Genomic DNA, 14,028 nt, shown 5'->3' on the forward strand with positions numbered 1-14,028 from the left:
GGGGATATATTCACTGTCCGAAACGAGGCGGAGCTTACATTCCAATGGGATGAATTACATCCTCCTACGTCACTCTGGGATAAACTGCGATCACTCATTCGAACTACGCTGTTAGCGGTGTTTCAGGGGTGATAGGCACCTACAGCTTCAGGAAACTATCGCAAAAAATATATATCAAATACGTCGTACATAATCGTGTTATTTGATCGGTTTGGGTAATGGCAATAATTTAACAGAGTTTTGAACGCAACGCGTTTCCGAATGCGACTACCAACTTCCAAGCGATGCAATCGCCACTGAAAACTTTCAATTCAAGAAGGCCTTGTATTTTTATTTTATTTTTTACAACAGGTCCACGGCATATGCGGAGAGGGGACTGATTAGGCTATACAGCCTACGAAATACATGTAGTTATCTTTGGTTTATTTTACAGCCAAAGTTACTTAAGTTACTTACTTTCAATAACAAGAAGAGACAACTCTTCGACTGGTTTATCGGACAGGCTACGGGACAGGATCAGGATTAAAAAGCAATCGAACGCCTTCAGTTTTCCTCGAAACTACGAGCCAAGGAATTCCAAATCTGGTTAAATGCGGTACGAGGCTAAAATGATGCCGGTGAGAGTTTCTGCCTTTAATTGCTTGAAAAAAAGTCGTTGTGACACTATTACAGGGCTATTTGCTTGTATTACGTTGAGTTTATACAGCAACATAGGCTAGTTGATAGCCTACGCAACATTGTAGCACACTCCAGTTGCAGGCATTACATTGACGTACTTGCTGGTTACTTTTTTGCCATATCCATTTTCAATAAATGTGTTTTCAGCCATAAAGGAAAACTTAAGTTACAGCACATTACAATTTACACTTGGGGATGATGCAACCTAAGGTTTGGCTACCCAAGACTCACGTAGGAAACTATAGAGTTTCAACAGAATTTCAAATATTGTTTCATCTTTAAGAAACGGAGTATTGATGTTTCTTTGCATAGCCTCTTATAAGCTAAAACACTTTATGCATGAAACCTTTTTAAGTGTTTTATTCACTAGGTAGTTGTTGTTATTGTTCGCATTGAATAACCCACCCTACACAGCTCTGAGGATTTGCATAGTAGTCTAATTTGATGCTCAATCACCCCAATGTCTACATTTTTATGTCCATAGGAGATGTGCAGTCTTTTTTTTCTCAAAATATCATTATATCCTAAAATCAGATAGTTTTGACACAGAATTTGAATATTGTGGTTATTGTTTTTCCTTAAGCAAGGCACCCAGCAGTATTGAACCTGGACCCCTGCCAACATCATGAGAGGTCTAGTCCTTTTGCTGCAGTGCTGAGCTCCATCTCTCAGTACTTTTAAATATAGAGAAAGAGAGGAGAAGGAGCAGAGCGAGGGGCAGGAGGCGGTATAGAAAACAACTTGAAATTATGTCTGGCACTGTTGTATATTTTGAAAAATGCCAGGCTATGTTCCTGACTGATACTGACTGTATAGGTACCTAGGTTCTGGTGCAAAGTCCAAGTTTGTCTGTGACCAGTCAGTGTGCTGTGCACTACTCTGTATGGCACCAGCTGGTAAAAATCCCGGATGAAAGGAAAGTTCTTCAGGTTGTGGTTGATTGTTCCCCAGGAGTTGTTAGGACCTCTAATCTTAGGAATGCTTCTTTCTGATGGGTTTTCCCCGAAATCCACTGCAAAAATACGTACGTGGATGTCAATGCCAGAAGTAAAATGTTACTGAGATTAAGATGTTTCACCGAATCACTTTGTCATCATTTGTGTGTAATTATGCGAGTGTGGATCTGTGTGTGTGTGTACCTAACACACGTACAAACACTACCATGTTTATCTTAGTATTACTGTACATATTGGTAGCCTACAGTGTGTGCTTCTCTCCCCCTCATTTTTCCTGTCATGTTCTCAGGCAGCAGTGACCGAGTGTTTTCAGAATGACTCCTTTCTGCGAGATATGACCTAGCTCCACTATTCACACCCAGACATTTGTTATCGCCAACCTCCATTCACACGGACATCAATATATATCCTTATCCTTACCATGCCATGTTTCCATGGTGGAAATCGCTATAGGCCACAGGAGACCTTTGCCCTGTTGCTGTGTGTGCACAAGCGTGTGTGGTGTGTTATCTAGCCCTTTAACACGTCTACTCTGTGCTATTACCTCTTCCACCTGCACATCGACTCTGTACCGGTACCCTATGTACAGTCCCAGTCAAAAGTTTGGACACACCTACTCTTTCAAGGGTTTTTCTTTATTTTTTACTATTTTCTACATTGTAGAATAATAACGAAGACATAACTATGAAATTACACATGGAATCTTGTAGTAACCAAAAAAGTGTTTTAGATTCTTAAAAGTAGCCACCCTTTGCCTTTGACAGATTTGCACAATCTTGGCATTCTCTCAACCAGCTTCACATGGAATGCTTTCCCAACTGCCTTGAAGGAGTTCCCACATACACTGAGCACTTGTTGGCTGCTTTTCCTTCACTCTGTGGTCCAACTCATCCCAAACCATCTCAATTGGATTGAGGGTGGGTGATTGCGGATGCCAGGTCATCTGATGCAGCACTCCATCACTCTCCTCTTTGGTCAAATATCCCGTACACAGCCTTTTGGTGTGTTGGGTCATTGTCTTGTTGAAAAACAAATAATAGTCTTACTAAGCGCAAACCAGATGGGATGGTGTATCACTGCAGAATTCTGTGGTAGCCATGCTGGTTAAGTGTGGCTACCTCCGTGCTTCACTGTGGGAACCACACGTGTAGATCATCCGTTCACCTACTCTGCGTCTCACAAAGACACGGCGGTTGGAACCAAAAATCAAAAATTTGGACTCATCAGACCAAAGGACAGATTTTCACAAGTCTAATGTCCGTTGCTCGTGTTTCTTGGCCCAAGCAAGTCTCTTCTTATTGGTGTCCTTTAGTTGTGGTTTCTTTGCAGCAATCTGATCATGAAGGCTTGAGTCACAGTCTCCTCTGGAACAGTTGATGTTGAGATGAACTCTGTGAAGCATTTATTTGGGCTGCAATTTCTGAGGCTGGTAACTCTAATAAAGTTAGACTCTGCAGCAGAGGTAACTCTGGGTCTTCCTTTCCTGTGGCGGTCCTCATGAGAGCCAGTTTCATCATAGCGCTTGATGTTTTTTTTTTCTCTCTGCATTGTTGAGAAGGGCCTGTAAGTAAGCATTTCACAGTTAGTTGAGCATGTGACAAATAACATTTGATTTTATCAGTACGGTTAGCAGTCGGCACAATCCCCATCACAATAGAGCCACATTGGAACATGAAGTGTTGTCTGTGCTTGCACAATGAATGTCCCCTGGACCTGTATGTACTGTTCAGTACTCTGTTGTAGATATAATGCAGCAACGTCATGGGTAGCTGGGATGGGGGAAGGCGGTAAAGAAGGTTCCCTGTTTTCAGAGGACAATAGGCCCAGGGACTCTTTATGACATGGTGTAGAAGAGGACATTGTGCGTGTCCTGTCTGTCTATGATAAGAGATGCTCTCTGTTTTTTTCCTCTTGTACCATTGTGGCTGCAGGCTAGTTGTACACAACGCTTTTACTATGGTGAATCCTTATCTTTTGTCCAGCCAAGCTCTGTGTACAGCTAGCACTGATTAACATATTTGGTCTTGAGCTGATGTTTACAAAGTGTTGTGATCAAAGCTAATGTTTTTTGCTGATTTGAATTGATTACAACCAACCTATGACAGTTTGAGGGCATTGAGGTGAAACTCTGGTTTGCCTATAGGCCTATCCTTTAATGGACAAATCTCTTATATTTTTAAAGGGACACGTTTTTTTGTCACAATTACTTCTTAGACCTATACACATTTGTTCCTTAACAGCAATGTGTTCAATGTTGACCTAAACATATTGTCTGAATCAACAGCAACCACACAAGACTAATGTGGTGATGTTGTGGGCAGCCCTGCTTGACTTTGCTGTGTGTCAACAGAGACCTGAAGAGATTTTCTCTCTGTGTGACCACTGACTGGCTTTGTGTTGACTCTCCGGGAGGGCCCCTTCTTACGCAACACCTGACATTCACACCCGTCAGGTGGAGGTTGGCTCAGCTATATGAGGGAGATCCAAGGACATACAGTATGTTCATGTGTACACAAGGACCCCACTTGGAATAATCATTGGACCATAACGAATCATCTCCTTAAGGCTAGTGGTAAAAAATGCATTTTAATAATAAAATGGGCCTAGTGCTGGATGGATGTGGTTTGTAGAGGAGTGACTGTATTAGGCCTATATGTTGATATTCAAATCTAAAGTCTCCAGCTGTACAGTACATGACACACTGAGATCTGCCGTCAGTGATAAATGTTCTGAGTGGGTGTCCTCTTTGTAGTAGCTTATTGAGAATGGATATGGGTGTAACTTCTGAAGCAAACCCGTCAGAGGAAGGGAGAAGGCACAGCACCATAGAATCACCTGACCTGGCGTCCTCTTACCTGCGCTAGAATCCAGTGATTGACTTGACGTCCTTGGTGAATTCAGGTGGAAGGGGTAAGGATGTTTAGAGTGGCTGTACTGTAGAGCGATTGAGAGACGGTGAGGTTATTGTGAGTGTAATGTCAGGGGCAGTAATCCTAGGCCACCCGTAAGGATGAGAGAGGTCAGAGTAGAGCACTGTAGCAGCCAGGGGTGGTCAGAGGATTTACCTGAAACTAGGCCTACACTTCTGGGAAACGCATCGTGTCCCTCGCTCACTCACCTGCGCCAGTGATCTCTTTAAACTTGTTCCTGCTCATTCCAAATTGGCCCTAATAAATACATTATAACGTGTCCCTTCTAAAACATGGGATTGTGTTTGTTGCTCAGCTTAAAACCAGTTTGTCAAGGATAGGAAAGGGAAGATTATGGATAGAAGTTGGCTCCTTCTGCTTAATGTGGCCCCCATTTCTCTCATCTCTCACAGGAAGCTCATAGTTGGATCTCTTTCATCACAATACGATATGCAGGATGGAGAGACCAGGAAAGGATGAGTTTTGAGGGAAACATGGTGCAGTGCAGACCGGGACGGGAGGTTATGCTGAATTTAAGTAGGGAGTGATGTAGCCTACTGCAGACTACAGCACAATCTGTTGCAGCTGAGTTGTGTACCACAGGCTACCGTTCTCACCAATGACATTTTCTCCTCCATCTTCCCCATTAATGGAGGTAGATTTAAAGGAATAATGTATAGAGGATTCTGCCTTGTGTTTTTGAAGTACTGCCCGGCTGGAGCGGGTCAAGTTTTCAGGCTCAGAGTTCTGCAGAGAGGACGGAAGGTAAGACTGACAGATAGACAAAGGCACGGAAATGCAGTCTGTCTTGATGCAGTCTCTTGACTTCCTTAGAGGGGGCTCGCTCAACAAGACCTAGTTGGCGCACTTGCTTACCCCAGCAATATCTGCAATGGACAGAGAAGGGTGTGTGTCTGTGCGCTTACATGTGTGTGAGGCCTGGCAGCACTCCGTAGGTATCTCTGACTACACTACATGACAAAAGTATGTGGACGCCTGCTCGTCGAACATCTCAATCCAAAATCTTTGGCAGTAATATGGAGTTTGTCCTCCCTTTGCTGCTATAACATCCTCCACTCTTCTGGGAAGACTTTCCACTGGATGTTGGAGCATTGCTGCAGGGGCTTGCTTCCATTAAGCCACGAGCATTAGTGACGTCGAGCACTGATGTTGGGCGATTAGGCTTATCTCGCAGTTGGTGTTCCAATTCATCCCAAAGGTGTAAGATGGAGTTGAGGTCAGGGCTCTGTGCAGGCCAGTCAAGTTCTTCCACACCGGTCTCGACAAATACTTTCTGTATGAACCTCGCTTTGTGCATGGGGGCATTGTCATGCTGGAACAGGAAGGGCCTTCCACAAAGTTGGAAGCACAGAATTAGTCTAGAATGTCATTGTATGCTGTAGCTTTAAGATTTCCCTTCTCTGGAACAAAGGGGCCTAGCCCGAACCATGAAAAACAACCCCAGACCATTTTTCCTCCTCCACCAAACTTTACAGTTGACACTATGCATTCGGGCAGGTAGTGTTCTCCTGGCATCCGCCAAACCCAGATGTAGTCCATCAGACTGCTAGATGGTGAAGCGTGATTCATCACTCCAGAGAACGCATTTCCACTGCGACAGAGTCCAATGGCGGTGCGCTTGGCATTGCGCATGGTGATCTTAGGCTTGTGTGCGGCTGCTCGGTCATGGAAATCCATTTCATGGAGCTCCTGATTGAACATTTATTGTGCTGACGTTGCATCCAGAGGCAGTTTGGAACTCGGTAGTGAGTGTTGCAACCGAGGACAGAATATTTGTTACACTAGGGTACTCGGCGGTCCCGTTCTGTGAGCTTGTGTGGCCTACCCCATGGCGGGTGAGCCGTTGTTGCTCATAGATGTTTCCACTTCACAATAACAGCACTTAGAGTTGACCGAGGCATCTCAAGCAGGGCAGAAATTTGACAAACTGACTTGTTGGAAAGGTGGCGTCCTATGACGGTGCCAGGTTGAAAGTCACTGAGGTCTTCAGTAAGGCCATTCTACTGCCAATGTTTGTCCCAGGAGATTGCATGGCTGTGTGCTCGATTCTTAACACCTGTCAGCAGCGGTGTGAAAGTATTCAGACCCCTTGACCTTTTCCACATTTTGTTACGTTACAGCCTTAATCAATTTTAGAATATATCGTTTTCCCCCTCATCAATCTACACACAATACCCCAATGCCAAAGCAATTTTTTTTTTTTTTATGTTTGCAAATGTATTAAAAATATACTGAAATATCACATTTACATAAGTATTCAGACCCTTCACTCAGTACTTTGTTGAAGCACCTTTTGCATTGATTACAGCCTCAAGTATTTTTGGGTACGACGCCACAAGCTTGGTACCCCTGTATTTGGGGGGGTTTCTTCCATTATTTTCTGCAGATCCTCTCAAGCTCTGTCAGGTTGGATGGGGAGTGTCGCTGCACAGCTATTTTCAGGGCTCTCCAGAGAGGTTTGATCGGGTTCTGGCTGGTCCACTCAAGGACATTCAGAGACTTGTCCCAAAGCCACTCCTGCGTTGTCTTGGAGTGTGCTTAGGGTTGTTGTCCTGTTGGAAGGTGAACTGTCGTCCCAGTCTGAGGACCTGAGCATTCTGGAGCAGGTTTTCATCATAGATCTCTCTGTACTTTGCTCTGTTAAGTTTTTCCCCTTGATCCTGACTAGTCTCTCAGTCCCTACTGCTGAAAAACATCCCCACATCATGATGATGATACTGCCACCACCATGCTTCACCGTAGGGATGGTGCCAGGCTTACTCCAGACGTGACGCTTTGCGTTCAGGCCAAAGAGTTCAATCTTGGTTTCATCAGACCTTTAGGTGCCTTTTGGCAAACTCCAAGTTGGCTGTCATGTGCCTTTTTTCCTGAGGAGTGGCTTCTGTCTGGCCACTCTACCATAAAGGCCTGATTGGTAGAGTGCTGCAGAGATGGTTGTCCTTCTGGAAGGTTCTCCCATCTCCACAGATGAACTCTAGAGCTCTGTCAGAGTGAACATCGGGTTGTTGGTCACCTCCCTGACCAAGGCCCATCTCCACCGTTTGGCTGGGTGGCCAGCTCTAGGAAGAGTCTTGGTGGTTCCAAACGTTACATTGCTGTAGAAATGTTTTGGTACCCTTCCCCAGTTCTGTGCCTCGACACAATCCTGTCTCTGAGCTCTACGGACAATTCCTTCGACCTCATGGCTTTGTTTTTTTTCTCTGACATGCACTGTCAACTGGGGGACCTCATATAGACGGGTGTGTGCCTTTCCAAATCATGTCCAATCAATTGAATTTACCACAGTTTGACTCCAATCAAGTTGTAGAAACATCTCAAGGATGATCAATGGAAACAGGATGCACCTGAGCTCAATTTCAAGTCTCATAGCAAAGGGTCTGAGTACTTATGTAAATATGATATTTCTGTTTTTTGTTGTGTTTTTTGCAAAAATCTCTGAACCTGTTTTTGCTTTGTCATTATGGGGTGTTGTAGAAATCCATTTTAGAATAAGGCTGTAACGTAACAATGTGGAAAAGGGGAAGGGGTCTGAATGCTTTCCGAATGCACTGTATAGTGTATTTATGCACACACAGTGGTATTGACGTTTGCTCTTTAAGCAAGCCTTTCATTTTGCTGGTTACTTTGACATTGAAGTCTAACTCTATTACTGTGCCTCATGTTTAGCCCTGAGGATCTTATAATGAAAACTGCCAAGGGGACAGTTTTGATACCCCCCCCCCCCCCTCTCGCTCTCTCTCTCTCTCATGCTAACTCAATAAAAGAGAAATTTAATTTGTGCTAGAGGAGAATGACATGCACTGGTATTGGCCCCTACAGGTAGATAGTAGTGTGTGTCAGGGAAGGTTAAAAATGGACTGTTATAATGATATCAAATTTACTTTAGAATGCGTTTAGGCTACCCTCACTTTTTTACAAATCATGTTGTAGATTACAAATTGAGTTTGTTTCTATGTGTCTCTCTCTCTCCCTGTCTCCCGCGCTTCTATGTAGTAGAGCACGTGTGCGTTATCTGTTTGAGTGGGAGTGGCACACACACTAACCTCCTCCTACTTCCTGTAATTGTCTGTGTTTGTGTTTATGTTTAAACAACTGGAGAGGCCTGATAAGCCTGTTCCCACCCAGGAACCTGCCCAAAACTACTGATGCAGGGTCAACTCATTTCCCATCCCATAATAGTTAACGTTAGGATTGGAGGTGGGTCAGTCTGATCTTACAGCAGGGCACTCCGTACCTCAATCACCTTGGTCTAGGCAACATGACAAGCTCAATGTAGTTGAAAGTTTACACACACACACAAGAACCCCCAGGGTCATGTTTGAAAGGTTACATTAGTGTCATCAGCTGTGGTTGCTCTCCTGCTCTCAGAAGTGCTTTCATAGAATGAATCCCAGACGGACAGGGTTTGATGTTGTTTTGCTACCATTGGCTTTCATCAGGCAGACCCATGCCTGTCTAATCACAACAGGATATTGGGTGCACCTGCTATCTATTTGACTGGCAGCTGGCACTCTTCTTGGCCATTAGAAACGACCCATATTCCTCAAGCGGGGAATGCAGCACAGCATGTGGTCTGGGTAATGCTGATGCTGCTACGCTCTCTATCTTGGGTGAAGGTGTCAAGGTTTAGGCTAGTATATAGCAAGGATTTTATGGCGTGCTTTTATGTGGCTTGGGTTAATTGTTTTCTTACTGAATAGGCATATCAGTTGACTTTGGCCGACTTGTCTTAGATCTTTTTCCTGTGCTTTGTTATACAGCTGGTGTTATTGCTGCTTAATTGTCTTATCAGGTTTTTTATTGACCAGTGTTTGTTTCTCTGGCTGTGGTGTTTATGACTTACAATTTTGAGTCCATACATTTTCATACTGGTCCCACTTGGCAATCGAACCCACAACCCTGGGGTTGCAACCGCCATGCTCTACGAACTGAGCTACACGGGACAATGAATATTTAATACACTCTAGGGTAGTCTCAACACCACTCTCCATGCTTTAGTTTAACATTCTCCTCTAGCGTTTGTATGAACTTGAACATTATTATAGGTAATGTTGTATAAAAGAGAAATGGGCATAATAGAAAATAGTTTCATGACATTAAGACAAATAAATTGAATATGTGCTAGCTGTTGGCAACGGCTGTCCCATTACAACAAATGGGCAATATACTAGACATATTATGCAGTACAGTATATTTTTACTACCCATCCCCCCTCTCTATAACCTCTCACACCTCTCCTTTACGGCTGAGGCGGACATGACGTTTTGTCAGCTGGTTATTGTCATGCAAAAGACTGCTGGTCTCACGGTAGTATCTCCAGGCTTACACACACACAAGACTGCTTGTCTCACGGTAGTATCTCCAGGCTTACACACACAAAAGACTGCTGGTCTCACGGTAGTATCTCCAGGCTTACACACACACAAGACTGCTGGTCTCACGGTAGTATCTCCAGGCTTACACACACAAAAGACTGCTGGTCTCACGGTAGTATCTCCAGGCTTATACACACACAAGACTGCTGGTCTCACGGTAGTATCTCCAGGCTTATACACACACAAGACTGCTGGTCTCACGGTAGTATCTCCAGGCTTACACACACAAAAGGCTGCTGGTCTCACGGTAGTATCTCCAGGCTTACACACACACAAGACTGCTGGTCTCACGGTAGTATCTCCAGGCTTACACACACAAAAGACTGCTGGTCTCACGGTAGTATCTCCAGGCTTACACACACAAAAGACTGCTGGTCTCACGGTAGTATCTCCAGGCTTACACACACACAAGACCGCTGGTCTCACGGTAGTATCTCCAGGCTTACACACACAAAAGACCGCTGGTCTCACGGTAGTATCTCCAGGCTTACACACACACAAGACTGCTGGTCTCACGGTAGTATCTCCAGGCTTACACACACAAGACTGCTGGTCTCACGGTAGTATCTCCAGGCTTACACACACAAAAGACTGCTGGTCTCACGGTAGTATCTCCAGGCTTACACACACAAAAGACTGCTGGTCTCACGGTAGTATCTCCAGGCTTACACACACACAAGACTGCTGGTCTCACGGTAGTATCTCCAGGCTTACACACACACAAGACTGCTGGTCTCACGGTAGTATCTCCAGGCTTACACACACAAAAGACTGCTGGTCTCACGGTAGTATCTCCAGGCTTACACACACAAAAGACTGCTGGTCTCACGGTAGTATCTCCAGGCTTACACACACAAAAGACCGCTGGTCTCACGGTAGTATCTCCAGGCTTACACACACAAAAGACCGCTGGTCTCACTGTAGTATCTCCAGGCTTACACACACACAAGACCGCTGGTCTCACGGTAGTATCTCCAGGCTTACACACACACACAAGACTGCTGGTCTCACGGTAGTATCTCCAGGCTTACACACACACAAGACTGCTGGTCTCACGGTAGTATCTCCAGGCTTACACACACAAAAGACCGCTGGTCTCACTGTAGTATCTCCAGGCTTACACACACACAAGACCGCTGGTCTCACGGTAGTATCTCCAGGCTTACACACACACACAAGACCGCTGGTCTCACGGTAGTATCTCCAGGCTTACACACACACAAGACCGCTGGTCTCACGGTAGTATCTCCAGGCTTACACACACACAAGACTGCTGGTCTCAGCGGTAGTATCTCCAGGCTTACACACACAAAAGACTGCTGGTCTCACGGTAGTATCTCCAGGCTTACACACACAAAAGACTGCTGGTCTCACGGTAGTATCTCCAGGCTTACACACACACAAGACTGCTGGTCTCACGGTAGTATCTCCAGGCTTACACACAGAAAAGACTGCTGGTCTCACGGTAGTATCTCCAGGCTTACACACACAAAAGACTGCTGGTCTCACGGTAGTATCTCCAGGCTTACACACACAAAAGACTGCTGGTCTCACGGTAGTATCTCCAGGCTTACACACACAAAAGACCGCTGGTCTCACGGTAGTATCTCCAGGCTTACACACACAAAAGACCGCTGGTCTCACTGTAGTATCTCCAGGCTTACACACACACAAGACCGCTGGTCTCACGGTAGTATCTCCAGGCTTACACACACACACAAGACTGCTGGTCTCACGGTAGTATCTCCAGGCTTACACACACACAAGACTGCTGGTCTCACGGTAGTATCTCCAGGCTTACACACACAAAAGACCGCTGGTCTCACTGTAGTATCTCCAGGCTTACACACACACAAGACCGCTGGTCTCACGGTAGTATCTCCAGGCTTACACACACACACAAGACCGCTGGTCTCACGGTAGTATCTCCAGGCTTACACACACACAAGACTGCTGGTCTCACGGTAGTATCTCCAGGCTTACACACACACAAGACTGCTGGTCTCACGGTAGTATCTCCAGGCTTACACACACACAAGACTGCTGGTCTCACGGTAGTATCTCCAGGCTTACACACACAAAAGACTGCTGGTCTCACGGTAGTATCTCCAGGCTTACACACACAAAAGACTGCTGGTCTCACGGTAGTATCTCCAGGCTTACACACACAAAAGACTGCTGGTCTCACGGTAGTATCTCCAGGCTTACACACACAAAAGACTGCTGGTCTCACGGTAGTATCTCCAGGCTTACACACACAAAAGACTGCTGGTCTCACGGTAGTATCTCCAGGCTTACACACACAAAAGACTGCTGGTCTCACGGTAGTATCTCCAGGCTTACACACACAAAAGACTGCTGGTCTCACGGTAGTATCTCCAGGCTTACACACACAAAAGACTGCTGGTCTCACGGTAGTATCTCCAGGCTTACACACACAAAAGACTGCTGGTCTCACGGTAGTATCTCCAGGCTTACACACACAAAAGACTGCTGGTCTCACGGTAGTATCTCCAGGCTTACACACACAAAAGACTGCTGGTCTCACGGTAGTATCTCCAGGCTTACACACACAAAAGACTGCTGGTCTCACGGTAGTATCTCCAGGCTTACACACACAAAAGACTGCTGGTCTCACGGTAGTATCTCCAGGCTTACACACACAAAAGACTGCTGGTCTCACGGTAGTATCTCCAGGCTTACACACACAAAAGACTGCTGGTCTCACGGTAGTATCTCCAGGCTTACACACACAAAAGACTGCTGGTCTCACGGTAGTATCTCCAGGCTTACACACACAACAGACTGCTGGTCTCACGGTAGTATCTCCAGGCTTATACACACAACAGACTGCTGGTCTCACGGTAGTATCTCCAGGCTTACACACACAACAGACTGCTGGTCTCACGGTAGTATCTCCAGGCTTACACACACAACAGACTGCTGGTCTCACGGTAGTATCTCCAGGCTTATACACACAACAGACTGCTGGTCTCACGGTAGTATCTCCAGGCTTACACACACAACAGCTGCATACAAGCCGCTGATGCGCGCATTTGGAACATCTACATTTAAAAAGTATAATAATTGAATATACACCATCACAATAAATCCGTTATTGATTTTAGTCAGGTCAAAAGAAACATGATATGAAGAAAATATGTTTTCAGAAGAACAGAGTATGAAATGGCCTACTGCAGGGGTCGGTAACCTAACACAAAAAAAACTAAACAAAGAAAATCTATAGAGTACCATTCAAAAGTTTGGACACCTACTCATTCCAGGGTTTAACTTTATTTTTTACTATTTGCTACATTGTAGAATAATAGTGAAGACTTCGAAACTATGAAACTATGAAATATCACATGGAATCTTGTAGTAACCAAAAAAGCAAGAACAGCTCAAATAAGCAAAGAGAAACGGCAGTCCATCATTACTTTAAGACATGAAGGTCAGTCAATTCGGAAAAGGTCAAGAACTATGAACGTTTCTTCATGTGCTGTTGCAAAAACCAAGCACAATGAAGAAACTGGCTCTCTTGAGGACTGCCACAGGAAAGGAAGACCCAGAGTTACCTCTGCTTTAGAGGATAAGTTCATTAGAGTTACCAGCCTCAGAAATTGCACCCCAAATAAATTATTCACGGAGACACATCTCAACATCAACTGTTCAGAGGAGACTGCGTGAATCAGACCTTCATGGTCGAATTGCAGCAAAGAAACCACTACTAAAGGACAACAATAAGAAGAAGACTTGCTTTGGTCAAGAAACACAAGTAATGGACATTAGACCGGTGGTCTAGTCCTTTGGTCTAATGAGTCCAAATTTTAGTTTTTTTTGTTCCAACCGCCGTGTCTTTGTGAGACGCAGAGTAGGTGAACGGATGATCTCCGCATGCGTGGTCTCACAGCGAATCATGGATTAGGAGGTGTGATGGTGTTGGGGTGCTTTGCTGGTGACACTGTCTGTGTTTAAAAAAATAAATAATTCAAGGCACACTTAAACAGCATGGCTACCACAGCATGCTGCAGCGATACGCCATCCGATCTGGTTTGCGCTGAGTCCCACTATCATTTTTTATTCCAACAG

General features: G+C 45.0%; 1 protein-coding gene across 6 annotated transcripts in view; it reads left to right on the forward strand.

Annotated features, from left to right (window-relative positions):
- The first annotated feature begins 78 nt into the window (after positions 1-78).
- LOC139562131 (apoptosis-stimulating of p53 protein 2-like) overlaps positions 79-14,028 on the forward strand; it is a 51,911-nt gene continuing 37,961 nt past the window's right edge. For all 6 annotated transcript variants that reach the window (XM_071379497.1, XM_071379502.1, XM_071379501.1 and 3 more), the window contains exon 1: positions 79-617. In XM_071379497.1, coding sequence (XP_071235598.1) covers positions 591-617 — 27 coding nt within the window. In that variant the 5' untranslated portion in view covers positions 79-590. The remainder of the gene's footprint in view (positions 618-14,028) is intronic.

This window comes from Salvelinus alpinus, chromosome 32 (genome assembly GCF_045679555.1).
Source record: "Salvelinus alpinus chromosome 32, SLU_Salpinus.1, whole genome shotgun sequence".
NCBI classification, from domain to species: Eukaryota; Metazoa; Chordata; class Actinopteri; order Salmoniformes; family Salmonidae; genus Salvelinus; species Salvelinus alpinus.